Raw genomic sequence first — 15,795 nt, forward strand, 5'->3', positions numbered from 1 at the left:
GCAGCTGCAGTATCGTCAATCTTATTTGGGGCTGCTTTTGCATCCAAATAAGTGAATCAATTTTCTTTTGAACATCCCTTGTATTATCCAAATTGAAGAACTTGCAACAATTAAGGCATCCACATCATTTTATTAATGCCCTACCTACCACTGATAGGGGCAGTTTACACCACGTTTTAGAAGTCTTCCTCATCTTCAGTAAGCATGGCTAAATATTAAGAAATACGTAGTCCTGTATTATATGAGAGACCTGTGCCACATTTAGCACCTTTTCAGGGGGCGGGGGGACAAGGAACCTGTCTTTCTCGGGTATGCTTTACCCACTTCTGGGAACCTCAGCCACAGGTATTTGCATCATTGCTGGGGCTCCCTCCTCCTCCCTTGTTTTTCCCCTGCTGCCTGGGGTAGTAGGAGAAGGGAGCGGAGCCTCACCCATGCACAATAGAATTCCCAGTGTGAAGCCATAAGGCTACACTGTCAGGTTTCCTTACTCGCAATGGAGGCGGCATGCATCCGACAGCTGATGGAAACATCGCTGGACTCCAGGACAGGTAAGCGTCTGAATATTAATAGTCAGCAGCTGCATTATGTGCAGCTGCTGGTTTAATTTTTGCAGCAGTGGGCAGACCTCCACTTTAAGTTGCAATATTGTCTGTTGTTTAACTTTGATATTGGTTATTGGGGTGTAATTGATTGAATTTGACATGCAAATATCTTCGTGTTGATTTTCTATAAATACTCATGTATTTGTTTTTTGTCAGGATGCATTTGCCGAACGACAGGCGACATTAGCAAAAATAGGAAATGAGAACAGCTGTGGCAAGAAGATGACTTGGTCGGAAAATTTGTTTGGTGAGATAATCGGCTATACAGTATAAAATAAGGAATTTCTTTTGACTGGTAGAGTTTGCATTCGTGTTTAACCACTTAAACACCAGGCCAATTCTGACGCTTCTTGCATACAGTGAAGAAAAAAATTATTTGATTCCCTGCTGATTTTGTATGTTTGCCCCATGACAAAGAGATACACAGTATATTATTTTAATGGTAGGTTTATTTTAATGGTGAGAGACAACAAACAAAATCCAGAAAAACTAATTTCAATAAAGTTATAAATTGATTTGCATTTTACAATTAGTTTTACCAGTTCCAGGGACAACTATCCTATCCATATCCTGATGACTATATTGTAAAACAAAAAAATGGGAGGAAACTTTCTTTCCCCTACAGTAAATAGGACTTTTACGGATATGAGATCGTCACGGAGGTGAGCACAAAGACAAAACTGATTTAGAATGTTATTTTTATTATAAAAACATATAGATGTGTGAATAGCGTATGGCACAAAGCCAATAATGATACTTGTTCCCAACATGAGCATGGAAATGTTCTTAAAGGGTCACTAAAGGAATTATTTTTTTTAGCTAAATAGCTTCCTTTACCTTACTGCAGTCCTGGTTTCATGTCCTCATTGTTCGTTTTTGCTTTGATGTTGCTGTAATTCCTCTCTGTTCTGGACACTTCCTGGTTTTCTGTTTCCTGATCACCACAGTACTGGGAGATTTCTCACTGTGGTGACTAATCAAGGAGGTGCGATTACTGTGTGTCTAAAGCTCCTCAGCACCAATCCAGTTTCGTTTTGCAAAACCTTCACTGCCCTCTATTGGCTCTCTGGCTCTGTACATCGGAGAACCAGGAAACCGCAAAAACGAAACAAAACTGTAGGTACATTATATGATTTGTTTTTTAATCATTTTTAAAAGGAATCAGTTAACTATTATGTCTCTATATCCGGTTAACAGTCATTTCAGAAAAAAAAATGTTTTCCTTTAGTGACCCTTTAACCACTTCCTTACTGGGCACGTATACCCCTTCCTGACCAGGTGAAATTTCAGCTTCTGGCACTGCGTCGATTTAACTGACAATTGCGTGGTCGTGCGATGTGGCTCCCAAACAAAATTGGCGTCCTTTTTTCCCCACAAATAGAGCTTTCTTTTGGTGGTATTTGATCACCTCTGCGGTTTTTATTTTTTTCGCCATAAACAAAAAAAGAGCGAAAATTTTGAAAAAAAGTCAATATTTTTTACTTGTTACTATAATAAATATCCCATTTAAAAAGAAAAAAAAAAAAAACATTTTTTTCTCAGTTTAGGCCGATACGAATTCTTCTACATATTTTTGGTAAAAAAAAAAAAAATTGCAATAAGCGACTGGTTTGCACAAAAGTTATAGCGCTTACAAAATAGGGGACAGAATTATTATTCATTTTTATTATTAATTTTTTTTACTAGTAATGGCGGCGATCTGCGATTTTTATCTCGCGTGCCCTCTAGTGGCCTGGAAGAGCGGAGGACGCATATATGCGTCCTGTTAGAGATTTAGAACCACCCTGCGGCCGCACATATTCGTACGGCCGTCGGGAAGTGGTTAAGCATAGAGTAATCAAACATCTTTTTCTCAGATCTAGTTCTCCTCTTCTTCAGGGAAACTCAATATGCATTGATTGAATCAGATTCTGGCTGTATGTCATTTCTAGCATGAAAAGAGACCGGACCAACGCCCGACCATGTAGTCTGAAGTGTCAGAACCTAGGAATCGGTCTGACAGACAATGGATCATACCTTAGGTGGAATCAGGCGGGTACCTTTCACATATCATACCCTTACCCAGTGTCACCAAACGTCACTGGAATGGAATCCAATGTCTGTCAGACCGAGTCCTAGGTTCTGACACTTTAGACATTTTAAGTCAATTTGGTCTTTGTGCTCACCTTGTGACAATTTCATATTTTTAAAAGTCCTGTTTACTGCATGGGAACGAATGTTTGCTCACATTTTTTGGTTTTACACTTGATTTGCATTTAAATGAGTGAAATAAGTATTTGACCCCTTCACAAAACGTGGCTTGGTTCTTGGTGGCAGAACGCTTGTCAGAGGTCAGACCTTTTTTGTAGTTGGCCACCAGTTTTGCACACCTCTCTGGAGGGATTTTCTCCCACACCTTTTTGCAGATCCTCTCTAAAGTTTTGAGGCTGATGTTTGGTAACTCAAACCTTCAGCTCCCTCCTACATATTTTCTATGGGATTAAGGTTTGGAGACTGGCTAGGCGACTCGAGGACCTTAATGTGCTTCTTCTTGAGCCACTCCTTTGCTGCCTTGGCTGTGTGTTTTGCATCATCGTCCTGCTGGAATACCCATCCACCACCCATTTTCCATGCCCTTGCTGAGGGAAGGAGGTTCTCACCCAAGATTTGACGGTACATGGCCCCGTCCATTGTTCCTTTTGATGCAGGGAAATTGTGCTGACTCCTTGGTAGAAAAGGAACAAACACGGCGAGTAGAGTTGATGCCAAAGAGCTTGATTTTGATCTCATCTGACCACAACATTTTCACCCAGTCATCCTCTGAATCAAATTACACAGCACAGGCATGCTGTTATGCATGCATTAAGGGAACAGGATCAATTTATTTTTTGGGTTACAAACACTTAAAGGGGTTGTAAAGGTTTGTTTTTTATAGGTTACTTTAGGCTAGTGCATTGTTGGTTCACTTACCTTTTCTTTCGATTTCCCTTCTAAATGTTTTTTTTCTTTGTTTTCTTTGTCTGAATTTCTCACTTCCTGTTCCTCCTCAGTAAGGTGTTCAGTAAGCTGTTCTTAATGACTTTCCACCACTCGGATGATGGTGGAAAGCTTACCGGGGAGAAACAGGAAGTGAGAAATTCAAACAAAGAAAAAAAACATTTAGAAGGGAAATTGAAGGAAAAGGTAAGTGAACCAACAATGCACTAGCTTAAAGGAACCTATTTAGAAAATAAAAGACAAACCTTTACAATCCCTTTCTTTTATAATAAGCATCCTTTACCTGCAGACATTCCTCTTCTCACTTCCTTGTTCGTTTTTGCTCAGAAGTTGCTCTATTTCTTCTCTGTTCTGTTCACTTCCTGCTAGTCTGATGTTACTCACCACCGTGAAGGGAGGCTTTACTGCGGTGGTCAGTGACATGCTCGCCCCCTCCTGAGAACTACATCTGTGTGGCAGGATGCTCTCTACGTGTTAGAGACTTCAAGGCGATGTGAATTACTAGGCGTGCCGCAATGCATACTGGGAAATGTAGTTCTTACATGAACGAGCGCCGCAAACCAGGAAGTGAATGAGAGAACAGAAACTAGAACACCGGAGGTGATAAAGATGAAGGAGTTTAATAGGGATTTACTTGTTTTTTAACAGAATCATTACACTATTCTGTCTGTCTACCTTGCTGACATTAATTTTAGGCAAAAAAATCTCCAAAGGCAACACATTAGCCTTTACAGGTTATCAGTTTAGAGTTACACAGGACATATGGTGCTAGAATTATTGCTCTCACTAGAATGTTCGCAGCGATACATCACATGTGGGGTGTGACCAGCATTTACATATGTGGGCGTGACCTATATGTTTGCCTTTGCTAGCAGTAGGGGACAGGGGCACTTTAACCACTTCAGCCCTTAATGACCAGGTAAAGTTTCGCGATACGGCACTGCGTCGCTTTAACTGATCAATTGCGCAGTCGTGCTACTCTGTACCCAAACAAAATGATTTTATTTCCCACAAATAGAGCTTTCTTTTGGTGGTATTTGATTTTTGATTTAGGGCCTTTTTTTTTTTTTTTTTCGGGATTACGGCGGACAAATCTGACCCTAAGTGACACTTTTTGCTGACCAGTGACACCAATACTGTTATAAGTGCTATGAAAATGCACTGTTACTGTATAAATGACACTGACAGGGAAGGGGTTAACACTAGTGGGCAATCAAAGGGTTAAGCGTTTCCTAGGGAGGTGTTTTTAACTATCAGGGGGACCGACTGACTAGGAGTAGAGAGATCGTTGTTCCTGATCATTAGGAACAGCTGATCTCTCTCTCTTCCCCTGTCTGAACAGGGATTTGCCTTTTTTTTACAAAGGCAGAATCCTGTTCTGCCTCTTTCCTGCGATTGCGGGTGGCTGGCAGACGGGCGCCCACAGTACCACATGCACAGATCGACGTCTGTTTGTGCAGCCGAGCCGCCTTACTGCAGTATATATTCGGAAGGCGGTTGGCAAGTGGTTAAAAAAAAAAAAAAGTAATAATATTTTTTTTTACACTGTATCTCTATTTTGCCTTTTAATCTTTTTTATTGCTATCAGAAGGGATAAACAACATCCCCTGTGATAGCATGGGCCATGACAGATCCTCTTTATGGAGACATCTGGGGTATATTAACCACTTAACGACCGCCCACTGTATATATACGTCCTCTTTTTAAAGATGGATATCTCTGTAACGGCAGCAGCTGCTGCCACAACTAAGGTATCCATCTTTACAGTGGGCGGCCGTGTAAACGATAACGGCGGTCTCCGCGGCGGATTCGCCGCGAGATCGCCGTTATCGGTGGCGGGAGAGGGCCCCTCCCGCCGCTCTTCCGCGCCCTCCGCGGCGGAGGAGATCGGATGCTGCTGCCTGGTGTGTAAGGACTTGAGTGAGGGCAAGATGGCCCCCACCCATCCTTATAGCTTTGCTGGGCGGAAGTGACGTCAAAACGTCAGTCCCGCCCAGCCTCTTAAAGAGACAATTTTTTTGTTGTCAATTTTTTAAATGACAAATTTTCCTTTTTTTTTTTTTTTCTTGCATTTAAGTCTAAATATGAGATCTGAGGTCTTTTTGACCCCAGATCTCATATTTAAGAGAACCTGTCATGCTTTTTTTCTATTACAAGGGATGTTTACATTCCTTGTAATAGGAATAAAAGTGCAAATTTTTTTTTTATTTTTTTTTATTTCAGTGTAAAAAATATCAATAAAAATAAATAAGAAAACAAAAAATTATTTTTTTTAAAAGCGCCCCGTCCCGACGAGCTCGCGGGCAGAAGCGAACGCATACGCGAGTAGCGCCCGCATATGAAAACGGTATTCAAACCACACAAGTGAGGTATCGCCGTGATCATTAGAGCGAGAGCAATAATTATAGCCCTAGAGCTACTCTGTAGCTCAAAAAATGCAACCTATAGAATTAAACGTCGCCTATCGAGATTTTTAAGGGTAAAAGTTTGACGTCATGCCACGAGCGGGCGCAATTTTAAAGCGTGACATGTTGGGTATCATTTTACTCGGCGTAACATTATCTTTCACAATATATAAAAAAATTGGGCCAAATTTATTGTTGTCTTATTTTTTAATTAAAAAAAGTGAATTTTTTCCAAAAAAAAGTGCGCTTGTAAGACCGCTGCGCAAATACGGTGTTACAAAATGTATTGCGATGACGGTCATTTTATTCTCTAGGGTGTTAGAAAAAAAATATATATAATGTTTGGGGGTTTTAAGTAATTTTCTAGCAAAAAAAACTGTTTTAGTCTTGTAAACACCGAATCTGAAAAACACCTTCTGTCCTTAAGTGGTTAAACTCCAGATCTATCCACTGCCTTCCAAAGCATCTGATCAAACCAAGATTGATTTGATCAGATGCTTGTTCAAGCCGATGGTGGCTTTTTTACATTAGACTAAAACCAGAAGTGCCCAAATCCTTGCCTCTTTATGACTTCACACAGTGGAAGGAACAATATTCGTTCCTCCCACTGTGTCCCAAGAACTGGATTTCGCCGTTCGCACAGGAGAGCCTGGTGAAGGCAGCAGTGGGAGGGGGGGGGGGGGGGTTGGTCCCCTTCCTCCTCTTGTAAACGTAATCCAGTGGTTCCTTAGCCACTAGGATTACTTTTATTTTGAAGACAAACGCCAGCCTTAAAAAATTATAGCTCAATCATTACTACAGCTGCAGAGATGACCAAGATATCACCCTTCCTATCCAGCAATGTATCGGTACTTTGCTGTTTGGCAAGTGGTTAACCACTTTCCGTCCGTGCTATAGCCAAAAGACTGCATGGGCTTACTTTGGCGAGAAGCTGTCATAAGATGTCCTCCGGTGATCCCGCAGCCCACGCCCCCCCTGCAGCACGCAGGTTGCACGCTCTGTTATCGCTTAGTCCTTTGGACTCTGCTGATCACACATCGTGGTAAAGGGCCAATCACAGCAGCCCTTTACCACTTGATCAGCTGTGTCCAATGATAGCTGATCACGGATGTCAACACAAGGTAGTTATCAGCTTTTCTTTGCGAGAGAAGAGAGCTGATAACTGGCTTGTGTGAAAGGAACATCGCGGCACTGATAATCGCGGCACTGATAATCGCGGCACTGATAATCGCGGCACTGATAATCACGGCACTGATAATCGCGGCACTGATAATCGCGGCACTGATAATCGGGGGAAACTGATTATCGGGGCACTGATTATCAGTGCAGTCTCAACAGTGCCCACCATAGCTGCCAATCGGTGCCGCTGATCAGTAAAGGAGAAAAATTTAATTGTTTGCAAAATTTATAACAAATTATGAAAATATATATATATTTTTTCAATATTTTTGCGTTTGTTTAGCAAAAACTAAATAAACCCAGTGGTAATTTAAATACCACCAAAATAATGCTGTCATTCAAATTGTCACAGCACCGAAAGCTGAAAATTGGCCTGGGCAGGAAGGGGGTAAAAGTACCCTGTCGACAAGTGGTTAAATGCCCTTTTTTTTTTGTCTACAGTCAAACTGTGTGTCTCTCTTTTCAATGCAGTTACAAGCATACTGTATAGTAAAAGTTGCCATTGATATTAGATGTCAAGTCAACTCCCCCCACAGTCAGGGTGAGGCAATCTAATGCCAATTAGGCACTTTCTGATGCTGCCAGCAGAGATTTTTTAGGGGTGAAGCAATCAGACAGGTTAAAAAGCCTTGTCCAATTAATGTTGTTTTTTCCCCTTAAAGGGTCACTAAAGGAAAAAAAAATGTTTTGCTGAAATGACTGTTTACAGGGTATAGAGACATAAAAGTTAACTGATTCCTTGTAAAAATGATTAAAAATAGATTAAATTCAATCATATAATGTGCCTCTAGTTTCACTTTCGGTTTTAAACTGGTTTCATGTTTGTGTGAAGTAAAGAGACCCACAGAACAAAAACAAACAAATCCAGGGCAGTGTTTTGTTTTTAAAATGAATCTGATTGGTTCTGAGGAGTTTTAGACACACAGTAATGACAGCTTAGACCACCGTGAAAAGCTCCCAGTATGATGGTTATAAGGAGCCAGACAAGCAGGAAGTGTGGAGATCACAGCAGAATTACAGCTACTTCAAAGCAAAAACGAACAATGAGGACATGAAACCAGGACTGCAGTAAGGTAAAGGAAGCTATTTAGCTAAAAAAAAAAATCCTTTAAGCATGTGTTTTGGATGATTCCTGCTGAAATTTAAGCTGTGGTTAGCCATGTTGGCTTCACCTGGCACTTTAGATGTTTCAGTTGAAGTTTGTTGAGCTGGGTGGAGCCAAGCTGTGACTGAGTCCAAACAGATGCAGTTTCTTTTCGGGTACTCGGTTATTGTGGCTGTCTGAATACAACAACCAGCAGTGCAGAGTCCTCCACCCATGCAGTTTGCCTTGTATAGGGAATCTGCAACACTCCATATGCTAGAATGTAACAGTTGCACTGGGTGACTATTTGTTTTAACGGTAATGCTGGACCTCTAGATGCCTAAAAGTGGTCAGATTATGCCTGCGCATCTAATGTCTATGGTGTTCTTAACAAATGTCCCACAAGACTTGACCTATAGCTGAAAAGTTTCTTTAGCAGAATTACCGTTTAAAAATTCTCTTGTTTCCCTAAGATGTTATTGTCTATTCTGTTTTTTGTTTAAAATTCTTTTGATCTTTTAAAGACTGGTGGAAAAGTTCTTCATCTTTCCAGAATGATCCATGTGAGGAGTATTTTAAAGCTTTAATGGTAAACCCAATACTTCTGGTCCCACCAACCAAAGTAAGCTTTGATTTTTGCTGTTCTATGTCTTCCGTTATTATTTGTAACTTTAGACTAAGGGCTCATTCAGACATGTGCTGCCTTCCGGCATGCATGAGCGAATTTGTTTGTGTCTGCATCTGCCCTAAGCTGCAGAAACCTATGGAAATGTATGCAGACGCAGCGACTGCATGTGCACAGCTGCATGCCGGAGAGGGTGCGTGGACCTGAATGCACAGTGTGTGCATGACAGGTGCCAGGGCCTGTCTGAAAAAGCCCTAAATATTCATATTTATGCCTTAGTTTTATTAAAAGGGGGAAATATAACTATACTTAAGAACCCAGGACCATTTTAAATTATGATTTTTTTTAAAGTGTACATCTGGTGAAACCAATTAACTCCTGCGCTGATAAATAAAGCAATTAATTATACAATGTCAGCCTATTGGCAAGGCAGGGGGAGCAGCTGCAGATCGGGACAAAAAGAGAGAGACTTTTCATAACAAGCAGGTAATCACCCACGTGTTCATATAATTTTGGCAGCTCTCGCTCTCTGTCCCGATCTGCAGCTGCTCCCGCCCCCTGCCTTGCTAATAAGCTGACATCGGCAGGTTGGGAGACCTGAGAGAATACACACAGGCTGCTAAATACCCCGTGGTCTGTGACGGGACTTGCCTCCTGTTGAGACATTAGAGAGTACACACAGGCTGCAGGGAAGGCAGAGATTAACGTGTACAGGGCATGTAAATAGTGTATAATAGTGACAGAAACTAGTTTGGAAGAGGACCCTCTGCCCACATCCCTGATTAAAGTGCAAAATTGGATGGGATCCTCTTATGGGACTTTGAAAGGCAGAGAGTCTGATTAAACCATTAAAAATATTTATTTGAATAAAGTTCAAATTATTTCATAGTAAAATGAAAATGGATGTAGATTTGTACAACACATAAAACATAGAGCAACAAAAAATTGGTTACAGTAATGCAAGACACAAAACCACTTGACTTTGTCTTGATATATGGAACAGGACAGGAAGGTGCAGACGCGTTTCAAGGTGAAAAAACTCTTCATCAGGGGCTAGTGGTAAATTACATATATCATTTAGAAAAACAGAAATAAATATAAACAGTTGCATTACAAGAATAATATAGATACATTTGCATGTGCAGGAAATTATTCAATAAACACACTGTTGGAATAAATGATCACATGCTAACCATATGTTGCTTGAGAAGTTCATCATAACATCCATTAAAAAGACAAGAATGAGAATTTACTGCACGCACACAGAGCGCCACAACCCAACATAAAGGGCGCCACACAACCGAAAAACAATCCACAGACCTAATGGCTTCCTATATCATCTGAGTGCCCAAAAGAGAAAAAAAAGAGCCAGTTGGTAAAGGCTAGAGTAGATCTACAAATATAGATCTAACATCTGCATAGGAAATTTAAAGTATGATTATTGTATACATAGATTATGAGTATATAGAAGCAGAAGATCTAATCTCTATGGGACACATGTGAAACTAAAGTGTGAGTGGATACCAGAGCGCACTGTGACATATGAAGGCCAAGCTTAATCTAGAGAGAAATTAAATTAAAAACATATATTACTATGAGTCATCACCTAGATTGCACAACATTGGATTCTCTGGTGAATCCCGCCTAGTGTGGTTGCCAGGAAATCTATCCAAATATTAGGGCAGATTAAAAACATGAGAATACACATCATTATCCCTGATGAATTATCGGGGAAATATTGTGCCTGCAATAACCGCAAAAAGATTGAAACAATATCCACAAGTACCAAAAAGCAAGGGAGGCTCATAGATTGTTGTTAATACCTGAGACCTGAGTGCGCAGTAAAAGGCAGTCCACTCAGTCCTGATGGCAGCATGGGGATGAACATCCCAGCATCTATCTTATATGGTGCTGTTAATTATTAACACCGATCAGCTGATCTTTACTTTAGGGAAAGAGAAGGCTGGACGGAGGCGGCGCCCTCCGAGTCCCCGGCGCGCAGGCCCGCTCCCTAACCCATCAGATTTCCCAAAGACGTAGAGGGAACGAGATAGGAGGTGGGGAACCGGGGTCAGCGGCTCGCAGCGCAGCGGTTACCATGGGGAGGTAAACACCTCGATCATGAGTAGCCATATACATAGAGGCCTATAGCGCTGCCCCCAAGAAAAAAGGGGAAGGGGTGGACAGCGCAGAGGCCCCGTGCTGCGAATGAAGGGTCAATTGCACAAGGAGCACGCCCACCTAGCAGAGGATAAGTCGATCACTCCAAAGCCAGCGGCAGAAACAGACACACAACTATCTAATAAATAACACCATATACAGAAAGGGAAGCACACGGAACATAGACGTCTTAATACATTATTGCCTAGATTGAATTTTAAGAATATATACATTAAAGGTGTTTGAAGAAAACATATTACAAAGCTGTAAGATAGTGACACATACTAGGACATACCAATCCAGGTCCAGCATGTCACAGATAATAATAATGAGAGAAAATAATTAACTGACCAACACTCTTCTAAGGCCCCGTACACGAGAGGATCGATCCGCTGGAATTGATCCGCGGACCGGCTCCAGCGGATAGATCCCCTGGTGTGTACGATCCAGCGGATCTGTTTCCGCTGATTTTTGTCCCCGGGGATGAATTTCCAGCGGATCAAAATTTCTTGACATGCTAAGAAATCGATCTGCTGGAATCCAGTCCAACGGATTGATCCGCTGGTCTGTACAGACTCACTGGATCAATCCGTCCGAAACCGTTTCCGCGGATAAATCCTCTCGTGTGTACCCGGTCTAACAGTAATTCATAAAAAAGGGGGCAGAGAAGAAAAACGCATCAAACAGATCAATCTAAACATCAGTCCACACAGTCTCTCAGTGAGATGTATCGCAGGAAGAATGTGTGCACATACTGCCTAAATTAAAGCAGCAAGATCCACGTCAATGGGCTCCCATTCAGATCCCCCTGATATAAATCCCTCCAAAAAAAGTCTGAAAGAGATAGTTTTGTTTTCAACCGGGGGGCTGGGTTTGCGTGGAGGCGAAAGATCCACCTCTGCTCGACCTGCAGCAGGATCTTGTTTCAATCACCGCCACGCAGGCCCGAATGGACCCGATCAAGAATCAAAAATGAGATCTTGCGAAATTTTCCTGCATGTATGGCCAAAACGTGTCTGCCCAAAGGTAGTCTCGGTATGCTTGTTTCCAAATTTTTTGACTCGTCGTAGCCATATAAAAGCAGGCACAGTTGCACATAAGCAAATAGACCACACTGGAGGTGCGACAATTCGCATAGTGCTTAGGAGCATACCTCTCACCGTTGGGCAACACTACATTGGACTAAACATTGATAAATTGACAGTATGAACAACCACCACGCTTAAACGTTCCAGGTCGTTTGCAGGGGTCTCAATTACCCCCACCTCCTGTATATTCGCTCATCACCAATTGGTCCCTCAAACACTTAGCCCGTTTAACAGTAAAGGAGGGATGGTCCTGTACGAAAGGGCCAATGGTTGGATCCAGTTTAAGGACATGCCAGTATTTCTCAATGATGTTTTTTATCCTATTGTGTTGATTTAGAAAATTTGGTAATTATTCGTATTGGATTCATTTTGTTCTTCTTCTTGGCAGACATAGGATTGTAGATGAGCTCATGTCTTGTTTTGGAACATGCTCTTTTTAAATGCCTTCCTTTTAAACAGGTTTTTGAATACCCACGCGTCAGGAGTATGTCCCTCAAAGAAGCAGCCTCTTGTGAAGACTGTATCCTCAGAACAGTTTCTCCTGACGCGTAGGTATTGGCTGTAGTGGATAAAACGAATAAGTTGTTTGGGATGGAAGCTACTGGCATGTAGGATTGAATTACCTGATGTAGGTTTACGACACAGGGAGCTAGTTAGCAGTCCATTGAAGTCTTTTTGGATAGTGACACCAGGAAGGTGATGGATCTCTCATGGGAAGCCATAGTGAATGTTAAATTGAACTCATTGGTGTTAAATTCACCTAGGAAGCAATGCAGCTCCTCAGATAGCCCATCCCATACCAACATCACATCATCGATATAACGATGCCATACAACCACCTTGTCAATGTATGGACGCAGGTGATTGGATAGTGATAACATGCGTTCCCATTCCCCCAGGTACAGGTTGGCATACGATGGGGCACATGAATTCCCCATCGCAACCCCCTGTACCTGGAGGAAGGATGCACCATTTAACGCAAAATAATTATGGTTCAATATGAAATCCAAGGCATCAACGAGAAACTGGTTCTTTTTTTTTTTTTTTAAAACGGCTGTTTTGGGAGATCACATGCTGGATGCATGTGAGTCCCTTGTCATGAGGTATTGAACTACATAATGCCTCTACATCCAATGCCACAAGAATGAAAGTGGGAGGGACACTTTTTTGTTGCTCTATGTTTTATGTGTTGTACAAATCTACATCCATTTTCATTTTACTATGAAATTATTTTAACTTTATTCAAATAAATATTTTTTGCTATTATTAATGGTTTAATCAGACTAAGAGGTTCCCATCCAATTTTGCCGTGCATGTAAATGGGCCCTGTGCAGGGAGTACCGTGATGGGGGGGGGCATGACTGCAGGAAGCACTGTGATGGGGGGACGTCTGCCTTTCTATGCAATATCGCAGACCAATTTTTATTGATGTTTTGTAGATACTAATAAATCATTTATACATTTGTATTAACTGAATATAGTCCATCACTTGCCAACAGTAACCTCTTTTCTGGGGTAAGCCTATTTCTTCAGGGCTTTCACCCAGGTTCTTTTTGTATTTTGACTAGTAGTTTTGGTTACGGCAAACACCCCCTTATTTGGGGGAGCGTCTTCTCAGAATAGTAAATACCTCACATCATTTGGTTGTCATATGGGACACTTCCCCCCTTTTTTGTTTTCTTTCCCATAGGGCACCCCACCCCCGAGCCCTGAAAAAAGTGGCTACACCTAAAAGCGGTCCCTGGTGCCTAAAAGGTTGAGATCTGCTACTCTAAAGTAAACAGATTTCAGTTTCCAGGAGGCACAGGTGGCATGGATCTGACAGATACCCACTCCACAAGCACAGAGTAGAGAGCTGAGTGTAATCTGAATCCTGAGTGGACACTTCACCCTCCATCCCCCCTCCCCAATCCCTCTGCACATCCTCACTGTGAATCATACACAGCGGCAGTTCAGTGAGGCTGCCAATGACCTGCTGTGTGCTAAAGTGAGTGAATGAGAAACTTAAAGCGCAACACATGAAAACAGAATCGCCTCTGGGGGAACATCACCATAGATTGTCTGGTGTCAAGTAGTAACACATGCAGATTGCAGAGTGACCAGGATCCACACTAGGTGCTATAAATTGAGGCAAGTACACTTTATATAATATAGTATATGTTTTGTTCATTTTCAATTTCAACAGTTTACAACCACTTTAAAGCTGCCCTCTAGATTTTTTTTTTTAAAAGACTACCCTTGCAGTGGCCTAGGAAACATTGGTGTAGGATAGTTTTACCCATAGCAGACACTGTAAGCTCATCTTGGTGTGTAATTAAAGCAGGTAATATATTGGACTTGTTGATTATAATTTTTTTTTTATATTTTATCTCTCCAGGCTTTTGCTGTCACTTTCACCAACTTCATAACAGAACCCTTAAAGCATATTGGGAAAGGGCTGGGAGAGTTCTTTCATGCTTTGTTAGCAGAGATGCCCTTGTTTTACCAGCCATTCGTATTAATTATTATAGCAGCTCTTTTTCTGGTGAGTGTGGTAATTTGTTTTCTAATTTAAGGGGTGTATTTGTGTCTTCCTTTATCCGGCAGAGGGATCTGATGGTATTGGCTATCATGCAGTTGTGTGCGCTCTTTAAAGCGGAGCTCCACCCTAAAGTGGAACTCCCGCTGATCGGAACCCTCCCCCCCTCCGGTGTCACATTTGAGACCTTTCAGGGGGGAGGGGAGTGCAGATACCTGTCTAAAGACAGGTATTTGCACCCACTTCCGGCCACAGACTGCAGGCAGGACGTCACCTCCCGTCCCCCTGTTGTGTTCTGGGAACACTCGGCTCCCAGCGGGAGCCAGTCAGCAGGCGCAGCGCGACTCGTGCATGCGCTGTAGGGAACCGGGCCATGAAGCCGGAGCGCTTCACTTCCTGGTTCCCTCCCTCACCTCACCGAGGATGGCGGGGGGGGGGGCAGCAGAGTGATGAGCGATCGCTCGTCTTCTGCTGTGGACGGCGCTGGACTCCAGGACAGGTAAGTGTCCTGATATTAAAAGTCAGCAGCTGCAGTATTTAATGTTTTTCAGCGGAGCTCTGCTTTAACCACTTTACCCCCAAGCCTGTTTTTCAGATTTGGCGTTTACAAGACTAAAACTTTTTTTTTTGCTAGAAAATTACTTAAAACACCCAAAAATTATATATATTTTTTTTCTAACACCCTAGAGAATAAAATGGCGGTCATTGCAATACTTTTTGTCACACCGTATTTGCGCAGCGGTCTTACAAGCGCACTTTTTTTGGAAAAACTTGCTTTTTTTAATTAAAAAATAAGACAACAATAAATTTGGCCCAATTTTTTTAAATATTGTGAAAGATAATGTTACGCCGAGTAAAATGATACCCAACATGTCACGCTTAAAAATTGCGCCCGCTCGTGGCATGGCGTCAAACTTTTACCCATAAAAATCTCGATAGGCGACGTTTAAAAAATTCTATAGGTTTCATTTTTTGAGCTACAGAGTAGGTCTAGGGCTATAATTATTGCTCTCGCTCTAATGATCACGGCGATACCTCACTTGTGTGGTTTGAATACCGTTTTCATATGCGGGCGCTACTCGCATATGCGTTCGCTTCTGCGCGCGAGCTCGTCGGGGCGCTTTAAAAAAATTTTTTTTTTGGTTTTTTTATTTA

General features: G+C 41.9%; 1 protein-coding gene across 2 annotated transcripts in view; it reads left to right on the plus strand.

Annotated features, from left to right (window-relative positions):
- Window positions 1–15,795, plus strand: part of CLCC1 (chloride channel CLIC like 1) — a 118,080-nt gene that overhangs the window by 70,896 nt on the left and 31,389 nt on the right. For both annotated transcript variants that reach the window (XM_040359833.1, XM_040359834.1), the window contains 3 exons: window positions 762–852; window positions 8,774–8,871; window positions 14,500–14,646. In XM_040359833.1, the coding sequence (XP_040215767.1) occupies window positions 762–852; window positions 8,774–8,871; window positions 14,500–14,646 (336 nt within the window). The remainder of the gene's footprint in view (window positions 1–761; window positions 853–8,773; window positions 8,872–14,499; window positions 14,647–15,795) is intronic.

Source organism: Rana temporaria, chromosome 7 (assembly GCF_905171775.1).
Source record: "Rana temporaria chromosome 7, aRanTem1.1, whole genome shotgun sequence".
Lineage (NCBI taxonomy): Eukaryota > Metazoa > Chordata > Amphibia > Anura > Ranidae > Rana > Rana temporaria.